Source organism: Melanerpes formicivorus, unplaced genomic scaffold (assembly GCF_026170545.1).
Source record: "Melanerpes formicivorus ecotype bairdi unplaced genomic scaffold, bMelFor1.0.p_v2 SCAF_13, whole genome shotgun sequence".
NCBI lineage: Eukaryota > Metazoa > Chordata > Aves > Piciformes > Picidae > Melanerpes > Melanerpes formicivorus.
The window spans coordinates 19,627,943-19,641,541 of NW_027142365.1; the positions used below are offsets into that span (position 1 = coordinate 19,627,943).

Below are 13,599 nucleotides of genomic sequence, written 5' to 3' on the forward strand. Positions count from 1 at the left end.
AGCAGGCACAATCTTTCATTGCAAAGTTGATCTGGTCATCAACACAATGATGTGACCATCAGAGCCACAATGGCAGTAGCCTCAGGCCCCCAGCCCTGGAGATACTCCAGGTGAGGCTGGACAGGGCTCTGGCAACATGATCTAGGGGAGGATGTCCCTGCTGAGTGCAGGGGGTTGGAGTGGATGAGCTCTGGAGGTCCCTTCCAGCCCAGAGCATTCTGTGATTCTGTGATTCTATGATTCTGTGCATCACTGGGTTCTAGAACATGATACCTAGCTGAGAGGTCACCAGCAAACAGGAGGACTGTTTGCTCAGTCTACCCTTAAACGAATGTTCATTGCTTATGATAGTGGGTCATGGACAGAACTCTAGATTGGAACAGGCAGGAATATCTCCCCCAGCAACTCTGGATTGGAATGGAAGAATAGCCCCTAGCAACTCTAGATTGGAACAGAAGAATATCCCCCCAGCAATTCTAGACTGGAACAGGCAGGAATATCCTCCCCCGGCAACTCTAGACTGGAACAGAAGAATCCCCCCCAGCTACTTTAGATTGGAATAGAAGAATGCCCCACAGCAACTCTACATTAGAAGAGAAGAATACAACCCCCCCACCTCTAGATTGGAACAGACAAGACTATGCCCCCCTACTAAGTCTAGATTAGAGCAGACAAGAGTATCTCCCCCCTAGCAAGTCTAGACTAGAACAGACAAAACTTTAACCCCTTAGCATGTCTAGATTAGAACAGACAATATTATACCCCCCAAAGCAAGCCTAGCATAGAACAGACAAGACTATATCCCCCTAGCAAGTATAGCCTAGAACAGACAAGACTATATCCCCCTAGCAAGTATAGCCTAGAACAGACAAGACTATATCCCCCTAGCAAGTATAGCCTAGAACAGACAAGACTTTACCCCCTAGCAAGTTTAGCCTAGAACAGACAAGACTTTACCCCCTAGCAAGTCTAGCCTAGAACAGACAAGACTTTACCCCCTAGCAAGTCTAGCCTAGAACAGACAAGACTTCACCCCCTAGCAAGTCTAGCATAGAACAGACAAGACTATATCCCTCTAGCAAGTCTAACCTAGAACAGACAAGACTTTACCCCCTAGCAAGTCTAGCCTAGAACAGAGAAGACTATATCACCATAGTAAGTCTAGCCTAGAACAGACAAGACTATACCCCCCTAACAAGTGTAGCCTAGAACAGACAAGACTTTACCCCCTAGGAAGTCTAGCCTTGAACAGACAAGACTTTACCCCCCTAGCAAGTCTAGCCTAGAACAGATTTTACCCCCTAGCTAGAACAGACAAGACTTTACCCCCCTAGCAAATCTAGCCTAGAACAGACAAGACTATACCCCCCTAACAAGTCTAGCCTAGAACAGACAAGACTTTACCCCCTAGGAAGTCTAGCCTTAAACAGACAAGACTTTACCCCCTAGGAAGTCTAGCCTTGAACAGACAAGACTTTACCTCCTAGCAAGTCTAGCCTAGAACAGACAAGACTTTACCCCCTCGCAAGTCTAGCCTAAAACAGACAAGACTTTACCCCCTAGCAAGTCTAGCCTTGAACAGACAAGACTTTACCTCCTAGCAAGTCTAGCCTAGAACAGACAAGACTTTACCCCCTAGCAAGTCTAGCCTAGAACACACAAAATTTCCCCCCCTCTAGCAAGTCTAGCCTAGAACAGACAAGACTTCACCCCCTAGCAAGTCTAGCCTAGAACACACAAGACTATACCCCCGTAACAAATCTAGCCTAGAACAGACAAGACTTCACCCCCTAGCAAGTCTAGCCTAGAACAGAAAAGACTTTACTCCCCTAGCAAGTCTAACCTAGAACAGACAAGACTATACCCCCCTAACAAGTCTAGCCTAGAACAGACAAGACTTTACCCCCATAGCAAGTCTAGCCTAGAACAGATTTTACCCCCTAGCAAGTCTAGCCTAGAACACACAAGACTATACCCCCCTAACAAGTCTAGCCTAGAACAGACAAGACTTTACCCCCTAGCAAGTCTAGCCTAGAACACACAAGACTTTACCCCCTAGTAAGTCTAGCCTAGAACAGAGAAGACTATATCACCATAGTAAGTCTAGCCTAGAACAGACAAGACTATACCCCCCCAAGCAAGTCTAGCCTAGAACAGACTTTACCCCCTAGCAAGTCTAGCCTAGAAAAGACAAGACTATACCCCCCTAACAAGTCTAGCCTAGAACAGATTTTACCCCCTAGCAAGTCTAGCCTAGAACACACAAGACTTTACCCCCCCTAGCAAGTCTAGCCTAGAACAGACAAGACTATACCCCCCTAACAAGTCTGGCCTAGAACAGACAAGACTTTACCTCCTAGCAAGTCTAGCCTAGAACAGACAAGACTTTACCCCCTCGCAAGTCTAACCTAGAACAGACAAGACTTTACCCCCTAGCAAGTCTAGCCTAGAACAGACAAGACTTTACCCCCTCGCAAGTCTAACCTAGAACAGACAAGACTGTACCCCCTAGCAAGTCTAACCTAGAACAAACAAGACTTTACCCCCTAGGAAGTGGCAAATTCCTTTGCCTTTATTCTCCGGAGTAACTTTCTGCTCGTTTGTTTGTCTTTTTGCACGGACCCTGTGAACCCTCTGGTGGTAAATGTGAGGATGTGGTGCACCAAGCCCCTTGCCCTGTCCTTGACCAGCCTGGGCAGCAGGGTCTAAAGGCCACCTCGTGCCCAGGGGCCAGCTCTGCTCTTACATATCTCCAGAGGAATTTCCACTGGCTGCTGTCGCCGATGGTAGCAAGTTCCCCGTGGCTGCTCCTGCAGAAGGCTCTGGCTTGCTCCATGGAGGCAGTTTCTTGGCTCAGAAAGTATTGCTTCTCTCCATGGATCACCCAGCCATCTTCTGTGACTTCATAGGCTGCAACACAGGAGAGGAATCAGCCTTCCTCCCAGCTCTTACCCAAAGCTGGGGGCATTCCCCAGGGCCACTCTGTAGATGAGAGACAGCTGGCACCCTTTGGGGCTGGTGCTTTTGAAAAACCATAGAGCTGAGTCCTGCAGGAGGAGCAGGGAGGTGCAGGGAGGGACTGGAGAATTGCAATGGTGTTATCCAACCCCAAAAGTCTGCTCTGTCTTTGTAAGTTGGCAGCAAGGCCAATTCTGTCTCTTTTATCCCTCCTTGCAGCTCTCTAGAGGGAGTCCCTTATCTGGAGACATGGGGGAGGAGGCCTCTTGGTGGCATTCAGAACCCTGACTGATTTTTCCTGCACAATCTTGGCCTGTTTAGGCCTAAAAGAAGGGAGACAATGAGAAAAGGAGCTCTGGGCCTTGTGGTTTAGTCTGGCTGGGGGGAGGATTTTGGGGGTTTTCATGCATCCTGTATCTTTATTAGGTGTGAAGGATTCCTGTGTTCTGTATTTCACTCTGTATCACAGGCTCTGAGGATGCCAGGGGTTGGAAGGGACCTCTGGAGATCTTCCAGTCCAATCCCCTGCCAGAGCAGGAGCATAGAATCCAGCACAGGAATACATACAGACAGGGCTGCAAAGGCTCCACAGAAGGAGACTCCACAACCTCTCTGGGCAGCCTGCTCCAGGCCTCTGGGACCCTCATAGTGAAGCTCTTCCTCATGCTGAGCTGGAACCTCCTGTGCTGCAGTTTCCATCCATTGCTCCTTGTCCTATCCCAGGGAGCAAGTGAACAGAGCCTGTCCCTGTCCCCTCCCTCCTGCCCCCCAGCCCTCAGATATTTATAAACATTTATTAAATCCCCTCTCAGCCTTCTCCTCTCCAGACTAAACAGCCCCAGGGCTCTCAGCCTCTCCTCCCCAGGCAGTGCTGCAGTCCCTTCAGCATCCTTGCAGCCCTCCCTTGGACTCTCTCCAGCAGATCCCTGTCCCTCCTGAGCTGGGGAGCCCAGAACTGGATGTCATATTCCAGGTGGGGCCTCAGCAGGACAGAGGAGAGAGGGAGGAGAACCTCCCTGGCTCTGCTGGCCACACTCCTCTGAATGCACCCCAGGACCCCATTGGCTCTCTTGGCCCCCAGGGCACATTGCTGTCCCATGCAGAACTTGCTGCCCACCAACACTCCCAGGTCCCTCTCCATGGGGCTGCTCTCCAGCAGATCACCTCCCAGCGTGTACTGCTGCAGGTTATTCTTCCTGCCCAGGAGCAGGGCTCTGCAAAACCTCATTAGGTTCCTCTCTGCCCAGCTCTCAGCTTGTCCAAGTCTTGCTGCATGGCTGCACAGCCTTCAGCTGTATCAGCCAAGCTTCCCAGTTTGGTGTCATCAATAAGCCTGCTGAGCAGACTCTGTCTGCCTGTCTGTCTGTCTATTCCCTCATCAATGTCATTGATGAAGATGTTGAACAGCACTGGTCCCACCACTGGTCCCTGGGGGACTCCACTGGTCATAGCTTTCCAGCTGGACTTGGCACCACTGACCACCACTCTTCAAACTCTCTCTTGTAACCAGTTCCAGATCCAGCTCACTGTCTGCTCTTCCATCCCACACTTCCTGAGCCTGCTCTCTAGGATGTCATGGGAGGCAGTGTCAAAGGCCTTGCTGAGGTCTGTATGTGCTGTATATCTCTGTATGTATTTCTGTATTTCTCCTCAGTGCAGTGGGAGCCTCTTTATCTTACTTCCTTTGGGAGTAAAATCATTTCTGTCTGCTCTTTAAATGAAGGCAAACAATAGACAGAATCTTACTGGCAGAAGGAGCAGGTTCTGGTTTTAAGGTTGTCCCTGTAATGAAATGGAAAAAAAGACAGAGATGTAAAATGTGTCACCAATGTTGAGCCAAAGTGTTCAGCTAGAGGAGGTGCTCTGACTGGCTGTCAGGTTTCATGTTGTACACATTTAAAGGAAAATACAGAGTCATAGAACAGTCCATGTTGGAAGGGACCTCCGAAGCTCATCCAGTCCAAGCCCTCTGCACTCACCAGGGACATCCTCCACTAGATCAGGTTGCCCAGAGCCCTGTCCAGCCTCACCCTGAATATCTCCAGCCATGGAGCCTCAGCCACCTCCCTGGGCAACCTGTTCCAGTGTTCCACCACCCTCCTGGTGCAGAACTTGTTCCTCACATCCTGTTGCCAGAGTAGGATCATAGAATCATAGAATAATAGAATTGTCAGGGTTGGAAGGGACCTCAAGGCTCAGCCAGTTCCAACCCCCCTGCCATGGGCAGGGACACCTCACACCACAGCAGGTTGCTCACAGCCACATCCAGCCTGGCTGCAAACACCTCCAGGCAGGAGGCTTCCACCACCTCCCTGGGCAACCTGTGCCAGGCTCTCACCACCCTCCTGGGCAACAACTTCTTTCTCACAGCCAATCTCAATCTCTCCACTTCTAGTTTTGCTCCATTCCCCCCAGTCCTATCACTCCCTGACACCCTCAAAAGTCCCTCCCCAGCTTTCTTGGAGCCCCCTGCAGATCCTGGAAGGCCACAATTAGGTCTCCTGGGAGCCTTCTCCTCTCTAGCCTGCCCAACCCCAACTCTTTCAGTCTGTCCTCACAGCAGAGCAGCTCCAGCCCTCTGCTCCTCCTCGTGGCCCTTCCCTGGACACCTTCCAGCACCTCCAGATCCTTCCTGGCACAGAGGTTCCAGAACTGGACAGAGCTCCAGCTGTGGTCTCAGCAGAGTGGAGTGGCATGAGGTTCAGCTTCAGTTTCTTCCTAACATGAGTTCAGAGCAGAAGTGAACCTACCTTTCTTGATTTGACAAACCCAGTTGTGACTGTATTCACAGCGCTCAGCATTCCACTCCATGGAACCACTGATGGCTCCACAGCATGCAAACCCAGGGCTGTAAAAGTGACCATCTTTCTTGTAATTCACCTACAGAAGGAACACAGGGTTGGGTTTATTCTTATGACACAGGGGAAAAAGCTGTGTTCTGTAGGGAATGAGAAGTACCACTGAGGTTTCAACCCCCTGTGGTTGAGCAGCTTGCGTGGGACATTAAAGCAAGAAAGTCACTCCAGAAGGGAAGAGAAAGGCTCTGGGTTTACACAGCATTTGATGGACTCTGCAGTCCCATGAAAACTGGGATCCTAGGAAGGAGTAAATGGGCAGTAGGGGACAGGAATGTGGAAATATACCACCAGAGGCTGTTAAAAATCAGGAAACACCTTTCTGGGGCTGTTTAGTCTGGAGAGGAGAAGGCTGAGAGGGATCTGATCAATGTCTATCAATAGCTGAGGGCTGGGGGTCAGGGTGAAGGGGCCAGGCTCTGTTTGGTGGTGCCCAGGGATAGGACAAGGAACAAGAAGTACAAGCTGGAACCCAGGAGGTTCCACCTCAAAATGAGGAGAAATTTCTTTGGTGTGAGGGTACTGGAGGCCTGGAGCAGGCTGCCCAGAGAGGTTGTGGAGTCTCCTGCTCTGGAGACTTCCCAGCCCCACCTGGATGTGTTCCTGACAGCACAGACCACAGCTGCTTTTGCTGCCCAAGGAGCTGTTTCTCAGCACAGCACTGTCTCACCTGCTCTTGATGCCAGTCCCTCTGCTGCTCAGCTAAGCAGCAAATCTCTGTTCAAAAGGAAACCCAAAGGACACTTCACAGAATCACAGAATGTTAGTGGCTGGAAGGGACCTCAAAAGCTCATCCAGTCCAAGCCCCTGCCAGAGCAGGAGCACCCAGGGCAGCTCACACAGGAACACATCCAGGCAGGCTTTTAATATATTCAGAGCAGAAGACTCCACAACCCCCCTGGGCAGCCTGCCACAGGGCTCCATCACCCTCACAGGGAAAAACATTTCCCTCCTGTTTCCATGGCACTTCCTCTGCCTCAGCTTCCACCACTGCCCCTTGTGCTGGCATTGGGCAGCACCCAGCAGAACCTGGCTCCAGCCTCTGGGCACTACCCCTGCACATCTTGAGCAACAGCAAGGAGCTCACCCTCAGGCTCCTCCTCTCCAAGCTCCAGAGCCCTCAGCTCCCTCAGGCTTTCCTCATGAGGAAGATGTTCCACTGCCTGCAGCAGCTCTGTGCCTCTGTGCTGGACCCTCTCAAGCAGTTCCCTGAGGTCCTTCTTGAGCTGAGGGGCCCAGGACTGGACACAATATTCCAGCTGTGGCCTCAGCAGGGCAGAGTAGAGAGGAAGGAGAACCTCTATGACCTACTAACCACAGCCCTTCTAATGGCCCCCATGTCCCTGATTGTGTTGCTCTCTAGGCCAGGCTGGTGAGCAGGGGCACCCCCAGCTGGGCTTCATCCCCACCTGCCTGTCATTTCAGGTATGAGCAAGCCTACCTGACCAGCCTCCTTGCTCTGCACCCTGAGAGGTCCTTCTGCATAATTCTCTCCTACCAGGCTGTCACCTGCCTTGGGTGATGCTGCTTTGGCAGGGGGCTTGGACTCATGGATCTCTTCTAACCCCTAACATGCTCTGACTCTGGTTCTCAAAGATATGCCACTTAGCTTATCACTAGCACTTCTTTGGGGGCACAACCTCAGGATGTATTGGCCTCTTTCTTCTCTAAAGCAGTGTGAAGAACAATGAGTTGCAGTTGCTCATTTGGGGCTTCCTGTCCAGCTTGCTTCCACACTGGTTTTGGAAAAGGCTCCCAGGAGAACAGAGTCAGAACAGCAAGACAGTGGCCAGCTGAAGCACTCACCGGGGATCCATCGCTCCAGGAGAGCCCACCCTGAGGGTCCAGGCACTGCAAACCTATCCAGAAAGGCTGAAGTGATGAGGATTTTTTCCTGGAGTGTGAGAAGATGTGTCAGGAAGGAAGAGGAGGCAGGGGGTTAGCTCTGCCAAAGTTTGCAAGCTACCTGGGACGAGAACTGTCACAATTATTGAAGGCTTCAAATGGAGTAGAAATGCTAACCACACTGACAGTGCTGCTGGGCAGCAAGGTCCCAGCAGCAAATGAGTGAAAGTTATGCCTGACAGGCTCACAGGGTGTCAGGGGTTGGAAGGGACCTCTGGAGATCTTCCAGTCCAACCCCCTGCCAGAGCAGGAGCAGAAAATCCAGCACAGGTCACACAGGAACACATCCAGACAGGGCTGCAACGGCTCCAGAGAAGGAGACTCCACAACCTCTCTGGGCAGCCTGCTCCAGGCCTCTGGGACCCTCACAGTGAAAAAGTTCTTCCTCATGTTGAGCTGGAACCTCCTGTGCTGCAGTTTCCATCCATTGCTCCTTGTCCTATCCCAGGGAGCAAGTGAACAGAGCCTGTCCCTGTCCCCTCCCTCCTGCCCCCCAGCCCTCAGCTATTTATAAACATTTATTAAATCCCCTCTCAGCCTTCTCCTCTCCAGACTGAACAGCCCCAGGGCTCTCAGCCTCTCCTCCCCAGGCAGTGCTGCAGTCCCTTCAGCATCCTTGCAGCTTTCCTTGGACTCTCTCCAGCAGATCCCTGTCCCTCCTGAACTGGGGAGCCCAGAGCTGGATGCAATATTCCAGGTGGGTCCTCACCAGGGAACAGTAACGGGGGGGGAGAACCTCCCTGGCTCTGCTGGACACACTCCTCTGAATGCAGCCCAGGATCCCATTGGCCTTCTTGGCCCCCAGGGCACATTGCTGTCCCATGCAGGACTTGCTGCCCACCAGCACTCCCAGGTCCTTCTCCTTGGGGCTGCTCTCCAGCAGATCACCTTAGAATCTTCTGCTTGGAAATGACTGTGTTGAAATCACAGCACAAAGGTTTTCATCACTGGTGCTGTGATCAGAGTGTTCTTTGGGACATAAAATGTTCACCTTGGCCAGAAGTTCCAGCTTAGTATCAGAGAAGTTCAGTGAACAAACTCAGATGTGTCAGAAGGAGAAGCATTAAACCAACCTGTGGGTTGGGCTGTGGGTTTGTTTGTTGGTTTGGTTTGAAAGTCAGTATTTTAGTTATTTAAAACCTTTGCAGATGATATTTTAAGGACTCAAAAGATGCTTTGGAGAGTTACTACCCACCTGAAGCTTGTTCTTGGTTCTTTTTCTTATGCTGATGAGGAGACCATAGATGGTTTATATGTGTGGTTCATTCCTACCTAGAGCATTGCTACAACAAAATGTCAATGATTAGATTGTTTGGCTTTACTCACATGATTGAGTTTTCTATCACCATTTGCTCCTCTTCACTTGTAATGGCAGCCAGATCTCCTCCTATGTGTCTGCAGAAATCCTGGGCTTCAAACCATGTTTTCTTTTGGTTTTCTTCTCTCACAAAAGGCTGCAGATCCAAGCACAACATTCTGTTGGCAACGTGGGAAAAGCAAATCTGCTGACTGCCTTGGAGAAGCATATCAGGAACATGACATGACTCTGGGCAGCCTGATCTAGTGGGGGATGTCCCTGCTGGCTGCATGGGGGTTGGGCTGGATGGGCTTTGCAGGTCCCTTCCATTCTATGGTTCTGTGGTTCTATGGTTCTGTGGTTCTATGGTTCTGTGGTTCTGTGACTCTATGGTTCTGTGGTTCTATGGTTCTGAGATTCTATGGTTCTGTGGTTCTGTGATTCTATGGTTCTGTGGTTCTATGATTCTGTGATTCTATGGTTCTGTGATTCTATGGTTCTGAGATTCTATGGTTCTGAGATTCTATGATTCTGTGACTCTATGGTTCTGTGACTCTATGGTTCTGTGACTCTATGGTTCTGAGATTCTATGGTTCTGAGATTCTATGGTTCTGTGACTCTATGGTTCTGTGACTCTATGGGTCTATGGTTCTGTGACTCTGATTCCGTGACTCTATGGTTCTGTGACTCTATGGTTCTGTGACTCTATGGTTCTGTGGTTCTATGACTCTATGGTTCTGTGGTTCTATGGTTCTGTGGTTCTATGACTCTATTGTTCTGTGGTTCTATGGTTCTGTGACTCTATGGTTCTGTGGTTCTATGGTCCTGTGATTCTATGGTTCTGTGACTCTATGGTTCTGAGATTCTATGGTTCTGTGACTCTGTGGTTCTGTGATTCTATGGTTCTGTGACTCTATGGTTCTGAGATTCTATAGTTCTGTGACTCTATGGTTCTGTGGTTCTATGGGTCTATGGTTCTGTGGTTCTATGGGTCTATGGTTCTGTGACTCTGATTCTGTGACTCTATGGTTCTGTGACTATGGTGCTGTGGTTCTATGGTTCTGTGGTTCTATGACTCTATTGTTCTGTGGTTCTGTGGTTCTATTGTTCTGTGACTCTATGGTTCTGTGACTCTATGGTTCTGTGACTCTATGGTTCTGTGGTTCTATGGTTCTGTGACTCTATGGTTCTGTGGTTCTATGGTTCTGTGATTCTATGATTCTATGACTCTATGGTTCTGTGACTATGGTTCTGTGGTTTTATGACTCTATTGTTGTGTGGTTCTATGGTTCTGTGACTATGGTTCTGTGACTCTATGGTTCTGTGACTCTGGTTCTGTGACTCTGTGGTTCTGTGACTCTGTGGTTCTGTGACTCTGTGACTCTATGCTTCTGTGATTCTATGCTTCTATGATTCTGTGATTGCTGGCTCATGGTCAACCTCCCATCCACCAGGACCCCCAGGTTCTTTTCCCCTTCACTGCTCTCCAACAGCTCAGTCCCCAGCATATCCTGGTCCACGAGGCTGTTCTTTCCCAGGTGCAGGACCCTGCCCTTGCCCTTGTTGAAATTCATTGCATTTCTCTAAATTCTACTTACCCTGAAGCATAAATGAGTGCTGTTCCTTGTGTCCCAACCCAAGGGACATTTGGCATCAGAAGGGGTTTCAGGAGCAGGAGGAAGAGTGACTTTTTCAGCCATTTTTTTTGCAGAGAAATTTTGCCTTGATGTCACAGTTCTGAACATCCCAGAGACCAGCTGCAGTTCCAGTCCTCAGGGCAACACAACCAGCTTCCTTCCCTGTGTGTGTATAAAGACAAGGAAATGTTCCTTACAGTGGTCCCCTTGGTGTTTATACAGCTCATCTAATTCCTTTCCAACAGCCTGAGGTGTTCAGTGCAGTGTCTGCTCAGAGGAAGAGCTTTGTAAAAAGAAGACAAGCAGCAAGTGGAGTCCTGCATCCTTTTGGGGAGGAGGCAGCCACAGCCTCCCTGGGCAGCCTATTCCAGTGTCTCACCACCCTCCTACTGAAGAACTTCTACCTCATCTCCAGTCTAACCCTGCTCTGCCTCAGCTTCAAACCATTCCCCCTTGTCGTGTCTCTAGACACCCTCAGCAAAAATCCCTCTGCAGCCTTCCTGTAGGATCCCTTCAGGTATTGGAAGGCAGCTCTAAGGTCCCCCAGAGTTAGCTGAAGCCTAGTTGAGAGGTGTCCCCTGCCCATGTCAGGGAGGTTGGAGTAGATGATCTCTGAGTTCCCTTCCAACCTCAGCCATTCTATGATCTTCCCCTCCCTTTGGAAGGCTTTCCACCTCCTTTTCTGCCTCTTTCCTTCACCACTCACTGCAAGGATTGGGCAGTGCATGGCCCAGCCTGGCAGGGTTTCACCCTTTGCACTCAGTTTGGTTCTGCTCATGTAAGCAATGAAGAGGCAGAAAGGAAATATTTTCATAGTATCATAGGAAGACCATAGGGTGAGAGAATCATTTAGATTGGAAAAGACCTCTAAGATCATCAAGTCCAGCTGTAAACTGAACACTGCCAGGTCCACCTCTAAACCATGTCCTTAAGTGGTCTTCTGAATACCTGCAGGGATGGTGACTCCACCACTTCCCTGGGCAGCCTGTTGCAATGCTTAAATCACCCCTTCAGGGCTCAGGGGTGACCTCATTGCCCTCTACAACTACCTGAAGGGTGGTTGTAGACAGGAAGTGGTTGGCCTCTTCTCCCAGGCAAGCAGCACCAAAACAAGGGGACACAGTCTCAAGCTGTGCCAGGGGAGGTTTAGACTCAAGGTGAGGAGGAAGTTCTTCACCGAGTGAGTCATTCGTCATTGGAACGGGTTGCCCAGGGAGGTGGTTGAGTCATCGACCCTGGAGGCATTCAAGGGGAGATTGGACGTGGCACTTGGTGCCATGGTCTAGTCATGGGGTCTGTGTTGATAGGTTGGACTCGATGATCCTCGAGGTCCTTTCCAACCTAAGTGATACTGTGTGATACTGTGTGATACTGTGAAATGTCTCCTAATAAACCTCCCCTGCTGCAGCCTGAAGCTGTTTCCTCTCATCCATTTACTTCTTACTTGGGAAAGGAGACTCCCCTTGCTCTAGTCACCTTTCAGGGAGCTGTGCAAAACAAAACCTTTCCCATCACCTATCTTCTCTCCAGGCTGAACAACCCCAGTGCCCTCAGCTGCTCCTCATCTTGGCCCTTCAGCAGCTTTGTTGCCCTTCCTTGGATGCAGGAAGGTTGGAGCAGATGGTCTCTGAGGGCCCTTCAAACCTAAGCCATTCTGTGCCTCTCCAGCCTTTCAAAGCCCTTCTTGTAGTGGGGAGCCTAAAACTGACCACTCTGAGCTGTGCTCTCAGCAGTGCTGAGGGGATGCATCAAAGACAGAGTGCTTGCAGGTGTCACCATGGCTGTGTCTTAGCAAAGCTGGGAGAAGGTTCACAATTACACAATCACAGAGCTGTCAGGGTTGGAAGGGGCCTCAAAGATGATCCAGTTCCACCCTCCCTGCCATGGGCAGGGACACCTCACACCAGAGCATTACAACACAGGCAGTTGCTCAGATGCACAGACTGACTGCAGTGGCAGAGTACCAGGCATGGCTGCATTCCAGTGTGTGTAGAGGACACCTTCTCCAGTCACCCAGGTGAACATCCCTGGCTCCTTGGTGTCAGAGAGACCGATCCAGAAGGACCTCTCAGGGCGCAGAGCAAGGAGGCTGGTCAGGTAGGCTTGCTCATACCTGAAATGACAGGCAGGTGGGGATGAAGCCCAGCTGGGGGTGCCCCTGCTACACCAGCCTGGCCTGGAGAGCAGCACAATCAGGGAAGTGGGGGGCATTAGAGGGGCTGTGGTCAGTAGGTCATAGAGGTCCTCCTTCCCCTCTACTCTGCCCTGCTGAGGCCACATCTGGAATCTTGTGTCCAGTTCTGGGCCCCTCAGCTCAAGAAGGACCTCAGGGAACTGCTTGAGAGAGTCCAGCACAGAGGCACAGAGCTGCTGCAGGCAGTGGAAGATCTTCCTCATGAGGAGGGCCTGAGGGAGCTGAGGGCTCTTAGGCTTGGAGAGGAGGAGCCTGAGGGTGAGCTCCTTGCTGTTGCTCAAGATGTGCAGGGGGAGTGCCCAGAGGCTGGAGCCAGGCTCTGCTGGGTGCTGCCCAATGCCAGCACAAGGGGCAGTGGTGGAAGCTGAGGCAGAGGAAGTGCCATGGAAACAGGAGGGAAATGTTTTTCCCTGTGAGGGTGATGGAGCCCTGGAGCAGGCTGCCCAGGGGGGTTGTGGAGTCTCCTTCTCTGGAGATATTCAGAACTTGCCTGGATGTGTTCCTGTGTGACCTGCTCTAGGTGCTCCTGCTCTGGCAGGGGATTGGACTGGATGAGCTTTTGAGGTCCCTTCCAGCCACTAACATTCTGTGATTCTGTGAAGTGTCCTTTGGGTTTCCTTTTGAACAGAGATTTGCTGCTTAGCTGAGCAGCAGAGGGACTGGCATCAAGAGCAGGTGAGACAGTGCTGTGCTGAGAAACAGCTCCTTGGGCAGCAAAAGCAGCTGTGGTCTGTGCTGTCAGGAACACATCCA

At 50.8% G+C, this 13,599-nt stretch overlaps 1 protein-coding gene across 1 annotated transcript in view; it reads right to left on the bottom strand.

Moving 5' to 3' along the window:
• Positions 1 to 13,599, bottom strand: part of LOC137444984 (macrophage mannose receptor 1-like) — a 56,845-nt gene that overhangs the window by 21,682 nt on the left and 21,564 nt on the right. Inside the window, 8 exon segments of the mRNA XM_068146363.1 lie at positions 2,747 to 2,910; positions 4,705 to 4,740; positions 5,709 to 5,838; positions 7,620 to 7,707; positions 9,045 to 9,172; positions 10,614 to 10,721; positions 10,723 to 10,814; positions 12,617 to 12,765. Coding sequence (XP_068002464.1) covers positions 2,747 to 2,910; positions 4,705 to 4,740; positions 5,709 to 5,838; positions 7,620 to 7,707; positions 9,045 to 9,172; positions 10,614 to 10,721; positions 10,723 to 10,814; positions 12,617 to 12,765 — 895 coding nt within the window.